Source organism: Bos javanicus, chromosome 1 (assembly GCF_032452875.1).
Source record: "Bos javanicus breed banteng chromosome 1, ARS-OSU_banteng_1.0, whole genome shotgun sequence".
Classification (NCBI taxonomy): domain Eukaryota; kingdom Metazoa; phylum Chordata; class Mammalia; order Artiodactyla; family Bovidae; genus Bos; species Bos javanicus.
This window is the reverse complement of record NC_083868.1, coordinates 76969495-76991591: the sequence shown is the minus strand read 5'-3', so window position 1 is coordinate 76991591 and position 22097 is coordinate 76969495. Positions and strand designations below refer to the sequence as shown.

General features: G+C 39.8%; 1 protein-coding gene across 10 annotated transcripts in view; it reads left to right on the top strand.

Annotated features, from left to right (window-relative positions):
* IL1RAP (interleukin 1 receptor accessory protein) overlaps positions 1-22097 on the top strand; it is a 243594-nt gene that overhangs the window by 3025 nt on the left and 218472 nt on the right. For 3 of the 10 annotated variants that reach the window (XM_061412966.1, XM_061412979.1, XM_061412987.1), the window contains exon 2: positions 9442-9640. The exons of 5 other annotated variants lie outside the window; for them this stretch is intronic. In XM_061412966.1, the coding sequence (XP_061268950.1) occupies positions 9597-9640 (44 nt within the window). In that variant the 5' untranslated portion in view covers positions 9442-9596. Of the gene's footprint in view, positions 1-9441; positions 11612-22097 lie in introns of all 10 variants that reach the window. 2 more of the 10 variants (XM_061412975.1, XM_061412973.1) reach the window with 2 other exon arrangements.

Genomic DNA, 22097 nt, shown 5'->3' with positions numbered 1-22097 from the left:
ATGAAGACATAAAGTGCAGAGTTATGTCATGGCTTTCTTCCTGTTCTGGGTGGTTTCTTCTTTCTGCCGTCCTCATGCTAACACTCAGGGTCTTAAAAAGATTGAGGAACAAATGCCATGAGTGACCACTGCGTTTTTCTCTTCTTTTATCCAATTCCAAGGATGGAAAGGGTGGGATATAGTGAACAGTGTGCAGAGGCAGCATTTATAGGAAAGACCACTGCTGGCTGGTGATGCTGATCAGTGGTCTGGGGTTTCAGTCTTCCCGGTGGAAACTGATGGCTGCAGGCTCATGTAGGAAAATGAACAGATCTGTTTCTGCCCCAGACAGTGGGGCCATTTATCTGTTGAGACTCCCCACAGGCCTTCAGGTTTCTTTGCTTTGCAGCAAGCAGACTGGCTGGCAAATACATTTAGGGGAGAAACACTGTGCTTCTTGCTTTTGGCATCTGCAAGCATATGTTTGCTTTTGCCAAAAGGTAGGCAGTCAGCGTCATCTTACCTGGCACGGTTAGAAAAGCAGAAAGGAGCTGGAGAAAATCAGAGGAAGAGCAGAAGAAAAAGCTAAAGGTTATCTTTGACATACACACAGTTTCATTTGTTGCTCAACTTTGTCAGGCTTTTGCTGGTGACACAGATGTAGGATCTGGTGAGTCACTATTGCCTTGCCTGTGAAATATTAAAGAGAGCCACCTACTGTGCTCTCTACCCATTTTGGAAATTGTTCTGTGGGAGAAATAGAAACCCCAAAGAACAGGAAGGTTACAGAACATTTAGTATCTGGGATTTGCAGGGATTCAATCAGGTTAGCTGCTCATTTCCTTTTTTGTATTGAAAGTGAGCATGCATGGCTTACATTAACAAGGTTGTTAGGGGACCTCCTTCTGGTCTGACCATGTTCTGACTAGCTCTAGCAGCTGTGGCAATGTGGAGTCTTAGCGTCTGGAAGGTTCCTGAGGCAAGTTATTATGCTGAGAGTGCCTCAGTCTCCTCAGCTAGAAAACAGGAACACTGACATCTACCTAGAAGCTTGAGTCTGTCTCAGCACCTCATTCATGAGAGGTATTTACTATACATTAAGTCTTTCTTCTGCCATCAGTTCTTTTAATTTATTAATTTGTTCAGTTGTGAAAATCAAAATTTAATGATTTTTGATTAAATCATTCAGTGATCTGCTTTTAGTGATCCCCATATGGCTTGTACTAAGTGTTTTACCAGCATCATATCATTCAATCCTTATAGTCATCCTGTGTACTTTTGAGGCAACTGAGACTCAGAGAGGTTACATAGCAGGACATTGTCATGTAGCACAAAGCAGACACCACTGCTGAGACACATCTTTGCCTTTCACTTTAGAGCTAGGAAAGACCTGAAATTCTGCTCTGGACTAGAACTGAGGACCTGAATTGAGACCCACGACCCACCCCTCCCCATTCCATCTTCTGATCCTGGTATTATCTTGCCTGTGCTGGGGGAAGCCGCATTACCTTTGGGCCTAAAGTGTGAGAGAGCTGGTCTAGTGAATCTTTAAGGCTCTTCTGCTGCAATGCATTGTTATTTTTCTCTAAGATTCCTTTCAACTCTGAAATTCTATCACCACGTCTCTTTGTAAAAGTCAAGGCTAGAGACTGAAAGGGAAATGAAGAGAAATAACCTGATTGTTTTATGCCAAGAAACCTATTTTCTGGTTAAACAGAGGAGGGCAAAGGAAATCAGCATTCATCAGTGCATGTACTTCTGTCATTTCATTTAAGCATAAAATAACTCTCAGATCTATATTATTGTCTGGCTTTTACAGATGAAAGAACTGAGGCTCTGAGAAACTTAGAGAATTGCCCACAGTTATCCAGTTAGTGAGGATTAGAACCTGTGTGCCTGAGCACACAGCTCTCTGGTCAACTCTCCAGTGTTTATTGGACACTATACCATAAGACCTGAGGACTCACATAGCTAGATTTATCAATGTCTCCTCCTGTATGCTCACACCACACCACCTTAAACTACTATCTCCTTTCCCCTACTTTTCTTTCCAAATCTGCTACTCAAATTTTTCTTGATTTTTCCAAGTTTTGGAGACCCTTTAAAATGCTTGTAACATATTCTTTCTGTCTCTATGATAATTATAAGTTTAAAAAAAATTTTCTTTTTATTACTGTTGGTCAGTAATTTGTCCCTTAGTATTCTTGTACAAGTCCCTGATGAATACCTAAACAACTGAGGGTGTGGTTTATCCTGCCCCATACCTAGTGCAGGTCCTGTACTCAAAATGTGCAGAGTTTAAGCAATGATGGGTTCATACTATGTCATGTACTGTAGCATTGGCTTTCTAGCTTTCTCATACTTTATCACATGTATTCAGTTAGTCATGTCCAATTCTTTGAGACCCTATGGACTGTAGCCCGCCAGGGTCCTCTGGGAATCCATGGGATTTCCCAGGCAAGAATACTGGAATGGGTTGCCATTTCCTCCTCCAGGGGTTCTGCCCAACCCAGGGATTGAACCTGCGTCTCCCCCGTCTCTTGCATTGCAGGCAGATTCTTTACTGCTGAGCCACACCAGGGAAGCCCATACTTTATCATATCATTCATTATTGCAAAGGCTGTCTCTACAAACTAATAAAGTAACATTATTATTATTTTTTTAAATTTTGTGGTAAAAAAATAACACAAAGGATGAGGAGTCACAAATTTTAATAAGCTTGAATGTCACTGGCTCAATCATGGAAAAAGACATTTTAATCCCAACAATACAGGGCATTTTGTGCAAACACAGTGAATGATGACTCTGAAGTTCATGCTTACATGTATTGACAGCAAGGCCCGTGTCAAGTGACATAAATGAATTACCTGCAAGAAAGTAGGAAGTTTCCAGGGAAGTGGGCAGCTGCAGTGAACTTTGGTCTTGATTTCTAAGAGCAGTGAAAAAGTCCAGCTCTTACTTGATATAATTGGATGACCTTTTATGACTAGTTTATATGTAGGAGATGCCTGTGGTTTTTTCCTGTCCAGCCTGTAAGCCCTTATGATTACACAGGCTTCTTTTCCCAATCAATGCTAAAAGCAACAGAGAAGAGAACCAGTCATTTTATAAACTCTGATAGCTGAAAATGTTCTCTTCATAGATATCACAGTTCCTTCTTTAAGCCAGTTTTGGTTAGATGCTATGGTGACCTAAAATTATGGTTGTGTAAGATTATGGGCTTTACCATCAGACCATCTTCCCTGGGTTTGACCTTGAACAACTTATATGGTCTGTCTCTACTTTATTCTCATCATCTGTGAAAGGGATAATAAACACATTTCATTTAGCTTTTGGTCAATGTCAGTCAGATGCCAAAACATTTGTTAAGATCATGGTGTGTAGGAATTTTAACCTTTATTAGAATTAACAACTGCAGTGATATTCACGTGCATGCCCACATTTATACTGTATTAGAAACTAGAAGGCCTAGGTTGAAATTAACATTTTTTGGTTTTTGTAGAATTTTAAGCCCTCAAAATGCTTGTTATTATATACAATGCAGACAAAATTTATTTTTCTTACAATAATCTGAGGTAACCAAAGTAAATGTTTTCAGCATCATTTAACATCCTGAGTTTGAGAGGCTGAATATTTGTGGAGGTCACACAGCCAGTGAAGAGTGGAGCTGGGACTTGGACTCTAGCTTTCTAACTCCAAGGTTGTGTTTTTTCCCCCTTGATCATTCAGTCCACCAACCCTGGTACTGGTCAGTGGCTTTTCCTTCTCTGAGAGTCCTTTTTCTCACCTCTAGAATGAGGAATTTGGATGAGGTGCTCTCCAAGGCATGGTGTTCTATGAGTCTGTGCCTGTAGAGTGATGACTTAGAGGCCCCATGGGAAGCTAAGAGTAGAACCGTACTCTTAGTTGCATGCAGGCATCCACACATATGTCATGGCACGAGGAATGTCCTAAAATCCAGGTACCTGGCAGCCTTCTTGACCTCAGTGAGAATCACAAGTGAGCTCAGGACTAGGAGGCAGATCCATAAAGACACCTTCTGTGTCCTTACGGATGTGATGTTGCCACATTCTCACAACCTGCAACTGTTTTCCCCTTCTGGATCCAGGTTTTGGGGTGGGAGGAGTAAACAGACACTTGGATTAGGCATATTGACATTTATTGTTTGGTAAATGAAAAGAGATTTTTATATATATATATATATATATATATATATATATATATATATATATAAAAAATAAATATATATATAAAGGAAGGAAGCTCTTCCTAAAGGAAGCTCTATAGCACCATTAATCACCATAGTAGTATGTGTTAGTTGCTCAGTTGTGTCTGACTCTTTGTGACCCCATGAACTAGCCTGCCAGACTCCTCTGTCCATGGGATTCTCCAGACAAAAATACTGGAGTGGGTAGCCATTCCCTTCTGTAGAGGATCTTCCCAACCTAGGGATCAAACCCTGCTCTCCTGCATTGCAGGCAGATTCTTTACCATCTGAACCGCAGGGAGGTCCCTATTAACCACCATAATCTTCTACAAAGAAATAAAGGAATAAAATATGTAGCTTGAATTTGGATTGTTGTATTATGAGTGCATATTTTCTGCTTTCTTCTTTTGAGCTAATTTAGTGCCCATTGAAGAAGCTTGGCTGTCACTGAAATAGATATAGGATTTCATTCAGCTTATAGAAATGATGGACACTTCTGAGTGTAATACATACTGAAGATCACTTTTCTGGAAGATTATACTTCCATTTTCCAGTTCCAGTGTAAGACAATGACAGGGTTGGGCCCTGAATGGATAAAGTGAGTAATGAAAAGCTGGCTGGCTTTGAAGTCAGAGTTGGATTTGAATTCTAAATACTGATTGTTTAGCCTGCCCAGACTTAGTTTTGTCATCTGTGAAATGGTAAAAAAAGTCTGTTCTAGCCATCTCCTAGTTAGACAGACATCTATATTTATATCTACACTTATATCTATATATTTAATTATAGAAGTTAATGTAAGATTAAATATATTAAGTCCATGGCTCTTAATATGTGTCTCCTAAAAGGCCTTCTTTATCTATTCCTCCCTCTTAACTCAGCACTACATTTACTCCAAAACCTTTCCCTCATCTTTTTTAAAAGTCTGTATTAAGTTTGCTACAATATTGTTTCTGTTTTGTGTTTTGATTTTGTGTTTGGCTGGGAGACGTGAGATTTTTAGCTCCCTTGCTACTGCTACTGCTAAGTCACTTCAATTGTGTCCGACTCTGTGAGACCCCATAGACGGCAGCCCACCAGGCTCCCCCGTCCCTGGGATTCTCCAGGCAAGAACACTGGAGTGGGTTGCCATTTCCTTCTCCAATGCATGAAAGTGAAAAGTAAAGTCGCTCAGTCATGTCTGACTCTTAGCAACCCCATGGACTGCAGCCTACCAGGCTCCTCCACCCATGGGATTTTCCAGGCAAGAGTACTGGAGTGGGGTGCCATTGCCTTCTCCGCTTTAGCTCCCCTACCAGGGATCAAAGCTGCACACTCTGGTTTGGAAAGTGAAGTCTTAACCAATGGATCACCAGGGAAGTCCCAGCCTTTCCCCTTTGATGAAACTCAGATAAAACCATGCTGAAGCTGAAGCTCCAATACTTTGGCCACATGATGGGAAGAGCTCACTTATTGGAAAAGACCCTGATGCTGGGGAAGATTGAAGGTAGGAGGAGAAGGGGACAACAGAGGATGAGATGGTTGGATGGCATTACTCACTCAACGGACTTGAGTTTGAGCAAACTCTGGGAGACAGTGAAGGACAGGAAAGCCTGGCGTGCTGCAAGCCATGGGGTCACAAAGAGTCGGACACAACTGAGCAACTGAACAACAACAACAACCACAACAGATAAAGCCAGATAAAAAGTGGGAATATACCAAGTAGGTACTTCAGCCGGTCTGAGAAAATCTTTCCCAGTTTGGCCATCACTGGAGATAAATGCTTGGTAAATGCCAGGAAATAAATATGACAATTAACTTTAAAACATTTATAAAGTTTTCAGATGGAGGAATTAAACCAGTGATAAATTGTGGAGCGTGGACCATCTACATCTGAATCATCTGGATAGTTTGTTAAAGTAGCAGGTACCTAGGGCCTCTGTACTGAAGTCTGGGAATTGCTAGATTAAAATTTTCTATACTGAGAAGCAGTGTATTCTAAGAGTCCACAGTCATTTTACATAGGTTCAAATTCTGGCTCCATCTGTGTAATACAGGACAAGATATATAACTTCTCCATATAAAATGAGATAAACAAAGTAGATTACTCATTGGGTTGTTGTGAAAACTAAGTAAGTTAATATCTAAAAAGTACCCATAAGACGGACCAGCATAAATAACCACCCTTTATTTTTCTCAGCTTATAAGCCAGTCTTTAAGATACCTTGCAAGACCTCCTATGATTTCCATTCTGTTTCCTCTTTGACTCAGGGTCCCAGATAACTACATGGCTAGCTTCTTCATCTCCTTGAAGCCTTTGCTCAGTGTCTGGTCAGTGAAGGATATTTTGACTGTTTTATTTTTTGTTTGTAAACTATTTATCTTATTTCTTTATTTGGCTGCTCTGGGCCTTAGTTGCGGCACTCGAACTCATAGTGTGTCATGTGGGATCTAGTTCCCTGATCAAGGATTGAACCCAGGCCCCATGTATTGGAAGTCCTAGCCACTAGACCGTCAGGGAAGTTCATTGACTGCTTTTATATCATTATAAAATTGCCCCTCATCCTGCTTCCTGTCCATACTCCTGGCATTCCTGATCTTACTTACCCTGCTCAACTTTTTCTTTAGTCCATAATAGTTATCACCTTGTTGGCTTCCACATGCTATTTAGTATATTATCTATTGTTTAGTGATTAGTGTACTTCCACTAGAGTAAAATCCACAAGGGCAGGGACCTTTATTTTTCTCACTGCTGTATCCTGGGTACCCAGCAAAGAGCATCTGCCTAAATGAGGCAAATAGCATCATGAGTAAATGATGAATGAATAAATGTAAAGATGTTAGTATTATTTATCCACATAGAGTAAAAAGAAATAGATGGAAATGGATAAGTAAATGAATTACAAACTCAGGTTCAATCCCTGGATCGAGAAGGACACTTGGAGAAGGAAATGGCAACCCACTCCAGTGTGCTTGCCTGGAGAATCCCAGGGACAGAGGAGCCTGGTGGGCTGCCGTCTATGGGGTCGCACAGAGTTGGACATGACTGAAGTGACTTAGCATATATGTATACACATAAACAGATAACAAATAAGTAAACAGACAAAATACTAATAATTTCAGGATAAGAAATAAGGGGAAATAGAGGCTGAGATGAAAATAATGACAACAACAACTAGTTGGAGGCTGTTGGGGAGGGGCGGTTTTAAGTAGAGTAGTCGGGGTAACATCTCTGAGAAAGTGATGTTTGAGCTAGAAAAAAGACTGAGAAGGAGCCAGGATCATTCTGGACATGGTTGAAGTGGCAGGGGCCTGGTGAGAGGGAAAGAAGGGCTGGGAATGAGGTCCTAAGAGAAGCAGGGACTAGATCAAAGTGGCCTTCAAAGCAGAGGTAAGGGGTTTGGATTGTATGCCAAGTGCAGCAGGAAGTTACTGAAAGAGCTAAGGTAGAATGATGACTGGGTTTGACATATTTAAAACCTCAAACAGAGAATGAAGGAAAATGGAAGAATTTATTTCTAAGGTGAAGAAACAAATTGTTCTGATCTCATGTAGGTTCCTAGAACAAACGAGGACACAATTTAGTTTCATTGATGAGTCATTCATAGCCTTTCTTTCCCATCGTATTGTCCAGCAAAACAACAAAAGAAGCAGGTTAAATAGGCAAAACCACTTTCCTTTTCTTTTTCTCAAACGGTATCAGTATTTTTTCCAAATACACTAAGTAATCAATGGATATGTATGCACTGTTGCTCAATTCAATTCAGCTGGAAATTTTACAGTTCTTGTGTAGGTGTTTTATGTAATCCATCCCCCAAGACATTGGACCTAGAGCTCTTTCTTTATGAGATTTTAGGTACCATTTTCTGAAATCTGCTCTCCTAAAGGGTGAGCATGTGAAAGGCAAATTTAATAATACCCGAGATCAATTTCTTCTTGCTGGTCTAAAAGTCTAAATGGCACCTAACTCTTCTCTCTGAAAGTAGAACTTCTCCCTGAAGTCTTTACTGACACATGCATAAGTGGGCTCATACATGCCTCCTGATAATGTAAACTTTACAAGCATTAACTTATCAAAGCCTCAGAACAAGTTTAAGAGGTAGGTGCTGTTATAATCACCATTTTACAGAAGAGAAAACTGAGGCCAAGGTCACAGAGTTAGTCAACTGTAGAGTCAAGTTTGAGCTTGGGCAAGCTTAACCATTGTTCCATATTGCTTGCCCTCGATTGTAAGAAGTGACCCTCAATATTTTATTTATCTCTGCATGTTCCATTTCACGGTGCTTCCATGAAGGAATAGTTCAATAAATGTATTGAATCAGTGAACAAATGTGTGACCTTTTAAATTGTATTATTTTATTAGCATACAGTGATAAACATGTGGGTTTTAGACTACAACAACCTGGGCAGGGAAATGTACTTAATCTCCCTGAGATATGGTAAAATTTGTTCACATCTCTAACCCTGTTTCCTCATTTGTGCTATTGGCATAAGGATGTAGAACTTTTTTAGGATTAAATACGTTTATAAAGTGCTTAGCAGAGTACCTGCAACATAATTAGTACTTAGTTCACTTAAGCTACTTTTATTATTTTCTGAACTAAAACAACCTCTCCAAACATGCTTACACACACCATTTAGTTTTTCAGTTACACTAGTTTTATTAACGTCCTTTAAAAATCAAAGCCCCAAATCCAATCATATAATCAGTGTATAATTTTGTTCCAGGACCCATTCTGGTACCTTGCCCTCAGCAGGACACGTCAGTAGGTAGAAGGGCCAGTCATGGGGAACAAGATGGGGTAAAGGTGCTGTAGATATGCCTTGAGTCTATCCTCAAAACATCCCCGCAGGCAGCATTTCTAATCCTGCCCATCTCCAGCCAAACCTGGCTTGATGTAAAATTATTTTGTCTTCCAGTGATGGCCCCAGAGCGTTCTGGGTGACTAAGGAAAAACAGCCAAAGACTCAAATTTTTGCCCCAGATAACACTTAATGAGGCTAATTTATACAACTTGCCAGGCTTTTAGGACCTCTTGCTAATCATTATCACTAATATTGATCCAATGCTTCTTGTGTGCCAGGAGCTGTGCTGAGTGCTTTATTTCCATGATCTCATTCAATCCTTTCTCAAACGCATGTGAGTTTTAAATTTTAGTTGTGAACTACGGGAAAAAATTTTAAAGGGCCACAGTTGCCTCCTTATGTGTTTTGGGAGCTGTGATGATAAAAAACAAATATTTCTTACAAATGTTTTTTTGCCACATTTTTCTTCCAAGCAAACTGAGCAGGGTTGTAACACCTTTAGCGTCTCCTGGGACCTTCCCTGCAGTGAAGAGGTGTTTGGCAGAGAAATGAGGCAACGGTTGTGTGGGGAGGCGAGAAGCTTCATTCCAGCTGACAGTTTATTTCGCCCTGGAAGAAGCCGGCAACAATGAACTCCGTCCGATTTTGTTGGCTGCCTTTACTTGCTTCTTGGTAGGAAACCAATGTGGTGCTGATTTATAATGACTTTCTTTTCTGCTTTCTTTATGAGATATTTTAAAAGGTGTGATTTTTTTTTATGGTCCCACTTCTCCCAAATCTGATGATTTCCCTGGAGCAAAAGTACACAAACACTAGAGAAGAGTACCTGAATCATAGTTGACACTCATTACACATTTGTTGAATAAATGCATGACAAAATAAAAACAAAAATTCCTTTTTTTTCTGAGAATGGGTGCTGCTATGGGATTTTTAAATGATGAAATCCCAATAGCTTTTACATTCTTTGTTTTTGTTTTAAAAGTTCTTTCAAAAGAAGATTATTCTAAAATATGTAACATTACTTAATATTGGTAATTCAGGACAGTTTATTGGATGGACTGTAATTCCTTTAGAATTTATTGAGGTGAGATCATTTACTTGTATATACTAAATGGCCTCAAACTGGTATCCTTTCAATTTGTGTAATCTGATTTTCATACATTTTCTCTTTCATTGTCTGCTATTATTTCTTGCTTTTAGCATATTTTACTCTACCAGTTATCTTGCATGCTCTGTACAGTTAGCTTTTTCTGTTTTTCTATAGGTTAGGGAGCCAACTAATGAGTTTTACTAGAACCATGTATAAGATAAGAATAAATAGTGTTGGATTCAGACTGGAGAGGCTCTTATTTAAGGGAAAAGAATTGAAAGGTAAGGTGGCTTAGAAATAATCTCCATATAAGTGAGAAAATGCCATACACAGTAGCGTTAGTTCTTGCTTGCCCATGTTATTAAAAAGGGATTGGTGGTATGGATAATTCATTTACTCTTTTGAATACCAAGCAGTTTTTCAGATCCTTCTGTAGTTAAAACCCTGATGAGATTTGGAGATTCAATTGCGACTACATAAGCACAACTCCAGAAGAATAAGAATTTATAGATCATTATGAAAGAAAGATGCACCAGAGGTTGTATTGATAATATAACTTGTATAATAGTTTAGCCTAAAAGTCTATAATGTAACTTTTAAAAGATATGTGGCAAAATATTTTGATGTTTTGAAGGAAGAAGCGGCTGTGTCACTCAGGAAGTGGTTTATGAGAAGTGGTATTTGAAGTGAATCTTGAAGTGATGGACAGGCAGGTTTTGGACACAGAGAGATTGGTGAGGAGGAATGAATGACGAATGACATATGCATTGGGGACCGACCAGGGAAGCAGAAATGATATGGATGAATGGTATGGAATGTGGAATTTGTCATAAGGATTAGCCTCACAATGGTGGGAGAAGCAGGGCAAAGAAAGGCCACAAAGAAGATGGTTGGGGGGTCACTAGGGATGCTGAGAAGGAGCCAGTAAAGAAATCTGTTGCCTTTGCCTTTGATAGGCAGGCAGTCAGGAAGAAATGCTGTGAAATGGAAAAAAGCCACCTGGAGCCTGCGGGACAAACTGCACAGCACCCCTTAACTGTCTTGCTGCATATCTAACTATATTGTGTGAGTGCCCTGCAAACGGACCTGATATTCTTATTCATGTGCTTCATAAATACCTGGCCTTGGGCAGGAAGACATTGAAGGAGGGATCTGGCAGGAGCTGAGGGAGCCATGGACCTATCTGCAGCGCCCACCTAGGAGGTGAGCCACCAGATCAGCAGTATCATGCATTGGATGCAGTAGTACCCAGGTACCTAGACAGAGCCTCCCAAAGCAACTTCTGCTGCTTTACTTCTCCCCTGCAAATCCCGCACACATTTCCTTTTGGCCAGCCCTAACTCACAACCATGCAGAGAAGATGATTCTGGAAAACTTAATTCCAGTTGAACTAATCTGATGAAATTAAAAACCACAAATGATACTACAGATAAAGGAAACATGATGAAAACATAAAGCAAAGGAGAGAATCGAGTGCCTTACTGGTCAGAGCCCCGTTTGACCAGGAGATGGGTACATGCGTACTGGGGTCACTGGAGATCGGACTAAAAACGGTGAGTAGAGACTATGTTTTGAGGACTTTACATACTCAGTTGAGGAATTTGTGGTTAATCCTATGAGGCAGGGAGAAACACTGAATATTCTTGAGCAAGAGAGGGAAAAAATCAGACCTGTGTTTTAGATTGGTCTGGCAATTAGTGTCAAAGCATTGGGCCTTAGAAAGGGAATAGGTGGACAATGAATGATCATTCTATTATAATAATCCAGGCAAGAAAATTTACATTTCCAGAGCTCTCTTCTGTTCTCACCGAAGGAAGTGACTCAGAGTCATCCTAAGAGTTGTTCAGGACCATCCTGAGAATAAAAAGTCTTTGTGTACATTGCAAGCCAAGCTGGTTTGATATATGGCTAATATTGTCAACTATAATGTCCTTGTGGCATACAAGATAACTGTCCTTTAAAACTCCCTAATGCTTCTGCTGTGGTGTGTGAAGAGCAAGAGAACGTGTGTATGTAGTTGGAAATGAAATTGGCTTATGCAACGGCATCAGTATCATTTTGAGAGGAAGATGCTATAATTTATTTATTTCCACTTAGTAAAATAATGCTTTTCGGTTTTACTGAGTGGTAATAGGAGTGTTCCCATATGTCGGTCCAGTGCCTAACAATTTGCAAATCACTTACATGTCCATTATCTCATTTGATTTGACAACAACTCTGCAAGGTCAATTTGGTCTGAATTAGTATAAGTGAGAAAACTGAAGCTCAGAGGTGGTGATGACCATCGAGTGACCTCTTAGCCCTTGATGATTCAAGCACACTCACTGCAGTTCCACAGATTCAATGGACACCTTTCTGCCGCTCATCCTTTCATTTCACTCTGTGCACCACTGCCTGCTAATCTTCTTGGGACACATCTCTGGTTTGACTGTGTCTCTATTCTAAATCTGTCCATAGTTTTTGCACTTCACTGCCTTCAAGGGCTGTTTCTGTCTGGAGAGCAGGCTCCTTGTAACCCAGGTGTTACAGTTCCAGCTGTCTGATACCTCACCCTCCTGCAGGATTTTTACTGTCTTCCCCTCAAAGCACAGAACACCAAACATAGGGCAAAGAGGAAAGCCTCCTTTACCTGAGCAGGTACCTTAGCATCCTGAGGAGATGTATACAATCTGAATTAGGCCATTCCATAAATCTTCCCTAACAGTGGTTCCAAGCACATATTCCTGCATGTTTAAGAATCATGTCTTCTGGCTTTTTACTTGTCAAAACACAGCAGAACTCAGTCACTTATCTTGACATTTAAAACACACACTTAACTCAGTACTGTATGACTGAGATTTCAACAGTGAACAAGAAGTGCGTACAAAAGCTATAGGCTCCATTCAGTGCACCTCTGCAGTGGTTTGTTCTCCTCGAGGGGTCCCTATGGCATAGCAAGTTAGGATGACAACTTCAGGTCCTATACTTCAGGTCATCTAAGGTTGTTGCTGTTATTAATGCATAGCACAAGGGAGCAGGAGGAAGTGTATAGAAATCAAGCTTCAAGGAATACTTGCAGGAATTCTCTGAGAAAACTGAATTGTAGAGTCAGAGAGACTAAACCTCTGGCTTTGCAAATAGGCTGGAAAAGGATATCCCTGGTTTAGAGTTGGTCAAACCTGTCTATACCTGGCCTTCCAAGTTCTAGTCCAGTGTACTTTCTGCTCTAATATACGGCTTCTCCTGCTTTGGTTCTCCCACGTGAGCATTGCCCTCATTTCTTTCTACCCAACAGGTGGGTTTTCTGCTTCCTGAATTTGCTACAGTATGTAGGGGAACATTTAGGAGAATTGAAAGCTAGACTCCTAGTAATGAGAAAAAATAATTATAGCTAAGGAATTGGAATGCTTACTATGTGTTGGGTGCCTTATGAAATTATCTCACATGATCCTCATACCTGTAATGCCATGAGATGTCTCACTGACCCTGCCCACAAATAAGGAGACTCAGCCTGGCTAAGAATCTTATACAGCCATTGGGGATTGGAGGCCTGGTCTCTGGGATTCCAAAGCCCATGCTGAAGCCAGATGCTTTGTCCCACTGTGATGCAGTGTCCCCTCTATTCTGGGACCTCATCACATTGCTTACGCACACATGAGCATCTTGTAAATGATGTTAATTGCTGCACTGATCAGTCTGACAATTTCCTAGATATCCGGCTTGGGTGAGCTAGTTCACTGGTTATTTCTGGCTTCTTATTGCTTTGCATTCTCCCTTTTCAATCTCTTTTCAAGTCCAGGTAGCACAGAAGGTGCCTTAATGAGTTGATGCCACTTCTTCCTGTTCTAATGGCATTTTCATTTCCTCAGTATGCTTTTCTCACTTTGAGGTTTGGAAAGATGAGTAGAGGAATAAGAACTTTCCAAAAGCCCAAGTCTCCCAACTTTGGGAGCTCTGTGGAGACTTGAAAATGATGCTTTCAGATACTGGAACTACTGGGTTAAATGTCCAAAGGTTTCTATCGAAGAGAGTCACGTTCCTCTTATGGCTCCAGAGACCTCAACCAGGACAGGTAGGCAGAAATTCCAGGGGATCAGAGTCTTGCCTGACATAACGAGATGCGCGTACCATTCAGGTCACATGAACTGGTCATGATTTCACCATCCCTAGAGATATTTAACCACCACCCCCTACCCCCATATCCACTTGGCAAGGATATTACTGGGAGAATTAAATATCGGAAAAAAGTTTGAATTGAAATGACTTTTGAGGGCCTTTCCGGCTTTGAGATTCTGTCTTGAATTCACTTAGAAACTTTATCTTGGGAATAAAGGTTTGTCCTTGTTAAAATGAACACCATCTAGTGATATCGCCTCCTCCCTCCCCACTGTGCTTCCCCCGTCTGAACAACTACTCGATTTAAGAAGGGGACTCAGGATGAGGAAGGATGTGGTTTCCTCCCGCTTGGCAGCACTTCGTGTCAGAATGGAAGCTTGTGTCTGTGCCTGGCACGGATCCGTGGGGCCCTCTTACCAGCCCGGTCGTGTCTGTGACCAGAACACGTGGGAGGTGCACTTCCGTATAGAAAAATCTCCCCCTGGCTGCCAGCTCTGGATTGTTGTTTTTCAATTGCTAATGAATGCGGTCTTGCTTAGGGCAGACCTCTTGGAAGAACTGAGACACACCTTGAAACAAGTCTGAATCAGATCAGACAAGCTTCCCCTGCAAAAGAATCCCTCTGCAGTTGGCAGCATGTGAGAAAATGTCTTTGAGAGCACTTTCTTCTTGCCATTTCAAAGGAGAGCCGCTTGCAGCCCAGGATGACAGGAGTGCAAGGCTCCTGCCCCCACCCCCATTTTCTTTTATTTACATTTTTTTAATTGGCTTACTACTAATCTGAAAGTTGTGCTGTTCAGAATTGATAATTGATTTAATAACAGAATTGGGATAGTACCTCTGTTCTTGAAAAAAGGAGTGTTAGAATGATAGAAAGTGTCCAGGAGTTGATTAACAGATTGAATTTGAATGAATAGGAAGAGACTTACCAAAACTGGCAGTGGGTCATTCAGACGGGTACTGCGTGTAAGAATGGACAGTGCTTTTCAATTAAATGAGATGATCTTTTCCGCTCAGGACTTAAAAAGGGTTTACCAATGTCCAACCCAGTTCAGCTTTTTTTTTTCCTCAAAGAAATGCTATATAGCTAAGTATGCTTTGAGCTTCCCTGGTGGCTTAGATGGTAAAGAATACAGCTGCAATGCAGGAAACCCAGGTTCAATCCCTAGGTCAGGAGGATCCCCTGGAGAAGGGCATGGCTACCCACTCCAGTATTCTTGCCTGGAGAATTCCATGGACAGAGGAGCCTGGCGAGCTATAGTCCATTGGGTCACAAAGAGTCGGACACAGCTTAGAGAATAACACTGTTTTCAAGTATGCTTTGCTGAAATCTATTATAATTGGGTATCTCAAACTATGAAGTCATATCCTTTAAAGGTAGGCTTCAGGAACTCACAGCTGTCTGGTCAGGCCAACCCCACTGTCCTTAGGAAATAAACATATTGAAAACGTCATAGCTGCAAGAGTATCTTGGGATCTGGTCCAACACTGCCTGGGGGTAGCTTGGCCAAGACTCATGCATACACCATACATCTTTATCAAGTTGTGGGACAAGAACACAACTTCAGCTCCCCTGGCAGCAGGCTCATGGCTCCTGGGCCCAAGTAGCTGTCGTCCTTTGACCATTGCTTGACTAGAAATGACACTCTGCTGGGATATAAATGGGATATTATTTTATGGGATGGTTATGTTTCTTAGTAATTTTTCAGAGTTGGAAGGCAGCATGGCTGCAACAGAGAAAAGCTTGAACTGTGAATCAAAAGCCATCTTTTCACATTTCACAAGTGAACTATTGACCTCAGGAAGGTCAGCTCTCCTTTTTGGGCTTCTGTGTCCTGAATAGTATCCCAAATAAAATTATTTGACTTCCAAGGCCCTTTCTAACTTTCTAGAGGTCACCTTGATAAGAAGATAGATAAGGAGGGGGTTAATTAAAAAAAAAAAAACAATTAAGAATAAGGTAAGGCTTAGGAAAATCTGTCCTCTATTTGAAATAGAGGAACTCTTTGTTGCAACAAGCATTTACTGCAAATACATGAAACTTCATCTGTACAGGTATTGGATAATACAGGATATTCGGATTTCCCCTTTGCTAAGACCTGACTAGAAATATGAATCATAGCTACAGGAAAACTTAGAAATCATCATTTAAGTCATTCGTTTTACACGTAATTAACCCCAAGGCCCTTATCCAGAGTTACAGGGAGACCTGAACTACTGCCTTCTTGGGCAATTCCCTTTCAAATGCATTGCCTATTCAGTTTATTTAGCAATGATGAGTCTTTAGAAAAAGAATCAGGCCAGATTCTCAAAGTTGATTTCTTCCAAACAATAGTTTGGTGACTGGAAGAACATGTTGACAAGGAGATTTGATTTATGTGTGTGACTTATTTCTCCCATGATAAACATCTTGTACATAAGTTCCCTTTTATGCAACTCTTTTCTGGCCGACATATAACACCTTTCTTTCTCTTAGGTTTAGAAGGTCTCTTTTCCTTGGAAAACTACACCTTATAACTCATCTTCGGTTCCTTATGAGGGCCATTCACATTGACAATTCTGATTATAGTGTTTCTTAAGGTAGAACCTCAGCTCTCTTAAAAAACTCAATTTTTTCTAGGATGTGGAACATTATGAAAAGTTAAGTTTTCAAGTCCTAATTACCAATTTTTTAATCATGAGATAGCCACAAACATGGGATAAGATTCAATCTATCCTGGATTACTTTGGTCACCTGATGCAAAGAGCGACTCTTTGGAAAAGACTCTGATGCTGGGAAAGATTGAAGGCAAATGGAGAAGGAAGTGGCAGAGGATGAGATGGTTAGATAGCATCACTGACTCAGCGGACATGTGTGAGAGTGTGCTTAGTCACTCAGTCGTATCCAACTCTTTGTGACTCCCTGGACAGTAGCCTACCAGGCTCCTCTGTCCATGGGGATTCTCCAGACAAGAATACTGGAGTGGGTTTGAGCAAACTCTGGGAGATAGTGAAGGACAGGGAAGTCTGCCTTGCTGCAGTCCATGGTGTGGCAAAGAGTTGGACACAACTTAGCAACTGAACACACACATATTCTGGATTATAGATCTGATTATTTAACAACAAGCTGACCTTGGATCAGTCATGTTAGCTTTGTATTTTTGTTTTTCTGCCTATCACATTAGGTGGTTGTCCCAAGGTCTTCCACAGGTCTTCTAGGATCAATGATCTTATAACTTTTAATATTAATAGTATGTTTTTCTAAAGTGTATTCCATACGACACAGCTAGCTGTCTTATAGTGAGTATCCTGAGAAATTACACTTCTAATTAATAAGTCAAAGCCATCATTTGAGCATCAGTTATTTTTTACCATGCATAATGATGTCCCCAGCACCTACTGAAATATTTAAGGCTCTAACACTATGTGGCCTCAGACTTCCATAACACTGTTTTTTATATTTCTTTTTGCTTTTTGTTCTCTTGTTTGCATTTTTTTGCAATCCTTTGATAATTTAATGGTAACATTTTGAAGGAAAACTGTATTTATTTTGGCTGCACCTTCTGGCTTGCAGGATTTCAGTTCTCTAGCCAGGGACTGAACATGCACTCCCTCAGCAGTGAAAGGTCGGAGTCCTAACCACTGGACGGCCAGGGAATTCCTCCTTTGTTTTTAATACCTCAAGTTTCCCACTGCCATTAACATGCCTACTTAGAAAAAGATTTGCCTTCCATCCAATTTGCTACTCTTCTGTGCTTTGGCCTAAAGTCTCAGATAACCAAGTTGTTAGAGTGAAGATAAGAGGAATGTACTATAAGTAAAGTTGACTGATTTTTTTTGTTGTTGATGCAGAACTGTTTCTGGTTGCTGTCTAGCATACCATTACTGGCTCTGAAATGTTTACCTGGTGGCTGACACTGTGTAGTAACTGAGTTACCAACTGTTGAGGCATAACTATATGCCTTTGATCCTGTGTGTTTTCCTTTCCTCCCCTTTTAGAGATTATGTTGCTTAGCCACTGGAATCACTTCAGATTTTTACTGTGGTTTTCTGAGTAGATGCTAGGGACCTTATGGACTTTTTTTTTTTTTTTAATTAATACTAAAATCACCATAAGCCCAAGTATGGTATGAGAAGAGCAAATTGTTTTAAAATAATCAAAATGTCATCAATAGGAAAATGGTTAAATAACCCATGGTATATAACTGGTTAATAGTATTGTATCTAGCTATTAAAAGGAATAAAGTATAATTCTATAAACTGGTGTGGAAAATGGGAATGATATATTGTTAAATAAAAAAGCAATTTGTGGCCCCACAAGATTTTATTTCTGTAAAAAAAGAAAAAAGTTATGTATAAAAAAATGGAAAAATCTGAATCTAGGAGTTACAAATGAATATGCTGGCAGTGGGTTTAATTAAGGCTGAAAAGAAAAGAGAAGGGGACATAATGTTTTTCTTCCTATCCAATATAATTTTTTAAAAGGTTATAATGAAAGTTTTGACCAACTAGACAGAATATTAAAAAGCAGAGACATTATTTTGCCAATAAAGGTCCATCTACTCAAGGCTATGGTTTTTCCAGTAGTCATGTATGGATGTGAGAGTTGGACTATAAAGAAATCCCTGGGTTGGGAAGCTCCCTGGAGAAGGAAATGGCAACCCACTCCAGTATTCTTACCTGGGAAATCCCATGGACAGAGGAGCCTGGTGGGTTACAGCCCATGTGGTTTCAGAGAGTCGGACACAATTGAGTGACTGAGCAAAAGCACACATCCATTTATATATGTATGGGTGATATTTATGTGTTCCAGGATGTTCAGGCTACAGAGCCATAATGCCATATTCACAGATTTTACTGATTTGGACAGACACAGAAACAAATACTGATAGAGGATTTATTAGACACCCTTACCTTAGGTACCTTTATCTTCTTTTTTTATTAGTAATAATGTTGGCAGAGGAGGCAAGGAATTTGCCCATTAGGGTTAGGCAACTTGCTTGAATATCCTAGGCATCCTGTGGATTCCCTTGACCTGAGTGACCATGCATTGACTCTGTGCTATGTCTTTCCATGTAGCATCTGTGCAAACCCTACACATTCTTCTAGCCCCATTTAGTTTCTTTTTCCAGCACATTATATTAAGAAATATTTCTGGAAATTGTCAGTTTTTAAAACATAAGTACAAATTATTTGTGATTCCACTGAACCACTGCTTCATTTTCTAGTTCTGAATGCCTGTCCCGTAAGAAGCTTGGGGCAGATCACATTTAGTTTTGGTTCTACACAAACTCATTTGACAAAAGGGTATTCAGCTGCTGATGGGCTATGATTTGCAGAAGGCAGTTACATTAAAAAACAATAATGATTTAGGTACTTAGTTATAAATATAAAAATATGGAATATGAATAACATTGGACCAGACCTAACTTCTAGAATGTTCATTCTGCATGCTTTATTTTAACAGGTAGACTTTGCCTTATTGGTGATTAAATGTATGCACCCTACCCAAAAAATGGGCTTCCCTGGTGACTCAGTGGTAAAGAATCTGCCTACAATGCAGGAGACCTGGGTTTCAATCCCTGGGTCAGGAGGATCCCCTGGAGAAGGAAATGGCAACCTGCTCTAGTATTCTTGCCTAGAAAATGCTATGGACAGAGGAGCCTGGCAGGCTACCATCCACGGGGTGTCAAAAGAGTCAGATACGACCTAGTGACTAAACAAGAAAAAACAACCAAAAGGGAGTCAACTCCCTATAAGAACTCCATCATTTTTCCCTGGCTTGTCATAAATGGCCCACTTCTCATAATTCCTTGTCTTCTCCCCTTCAGATTACCCTCTAATCTTATAGATATCTTGTATTCTTCTAAATAACTCATGCACTTTCTGCTCCCCTTCAGATTACCCTCTAGTCTTATAGATATCTTGTATTCTTCTAAATAACTCATGCACTTTCTGCTCCCCTTCAGATTACCCTCTAGTCTTATAGATATCTTATATTCTTCTAAATAACTCATGCACTTTGACCAACTTATTTTCTCCTTTTACAATTCCTTCTCCTCTTTCCTTCTGTCCCTTCTGCTCCACTCCCCCACTCTCCACTGTGTGATCTCTCTGGTCCCCACCACTTACAAAGACACATCTGTTTCCTCTGCCTCTCCACCTGTTTCAGTGCAGGGTCTTCTATATGAAACTTCTCTAAACCTATGAGCTAGAAGGAATCACATCTAACTTCAGGTTTACTTAGTTCTTTATTTACAATTACATTTTATGCTTTAGGCTGTTGCTTCTCAATTTATATGTGGTCCAGGGAGCAGCAGCATCAGCAACCTCTGGGGGTGAACTAGAAAGATAGAATTTGGGGTTCTACCTGCCCTAAACTTGCTGATTCAGAGTCTCTATTTTACCAAGATCTGCAGATCATCTTTATACACATTACTATTTGAGAAATAGTGTCTCCGAATGTATATCTAGCTTTGCTTTTCACTGGATTGCTTTCAAGTCGTGGATTCTGATAGACTGAGTCTTGGAATCAGGGACTGTGTCTTCCTCCTCTTTCATCTGCAGGGCACGAGGGATGGCTTTGCATGCAGGAGTGCCCCTGCAGTGTGGATTGTTGAATGAAAGCCTGTGATTTCAATGAGGAGGATATGTGGGGGAAATATTTATGTGAATGCAGGGTATTTTCATGATTCTTGTCAGTGAGATATCTTTCAAACTGTCTCATTCTTGTCATTGCTATGGTTGGGTTTTACAACCCTTGGTCCAAAGGGGCTTACCCCATTATCAAACCTGTTTCCTCCTTTCACTTCTTTCAGAACTGCCACGGTGACATGGGGTATTGGAGCTTTCAGAAGCTCATGGGAATTTACTGTTCAAGGAATTGCTATTAAGGCACAGAGTAACACTTTGTATCTGTATTTTATTAATAGAGTTGTATCTGTACAACTGACACAATTGTGTATTTGTGTCAAGAATTGGAAGCCTGATCACAAGCTAGAGTAAGGTTCAGAATCAGATTTTGGTGTATCTGGTCTCAGGAAAATAATGTGTCAATTGATTATACTTGCTTTATGAAAATTTAGAAAAGGAGAAGCTTCATAATTTCAAAAGGGCTTTTTCCACCTCCTGTTATAGATTCTCCAGATTTTTCTCCCACCGTCGCCATCCTTCGCACTTTGCCTAGAGTTATTATTTTTCTTCTTGTCTGTCACTTCTGTCTTCTCTTCTAGCCATGATGGATTCATTCATTCCACTCATTATTCCCATACTGAAAACTTCTGAATTGTATAACTCTGATGAAGTCTCTGGTCCTTCACAAAAATGTCACTAATAAAATTATAAAAATGTAAAAAGTAAACCAAATAAAAATATTAATTATGTAATAACAAGATTAAATAAAATAGTATAATAAAATAAGTCCAAATAATATAAATATAAATAATATTACTATGAATTAAATAAGATAAAGTAAAAATAAAATAAATTACTAAATAGTACATTTTATTGACTCATGTGAGAACAAACCCAGTGAAAATTTGCATTTTTTTCTCCTGTTATTAAAAAATAATCTTGAGTATGTCATCCCTGTTAAATTCATTTTTTTTTTATATTATTACGATGAAGTTGTTTGAACACTTCTTTTGACTTATAGTCATTAATTTATTTTGGGGATGTTTCCTAGGTCTGTACTCTCTATATGGCATTGTAATGAATGAAAAATGAATTATAAAAGAGAAAACAAAATTTACTTTTCCTTCAAGTCTTTAAAGTGCTCATGATAAATAGAAGTGAGAAGTGTTTAAGAATAACCATGATACAATGTACAATAAGATAGATATTAGCAAATGTTTAACAAAATTGTCATAGAACTTTTATTTAGAGAAATCCAGAAGGTGATGGATATGTGGAAATGGCATAAAGTTTTTTAGACCAACGAGGGACTAACTTCTCTGAATTCTGATT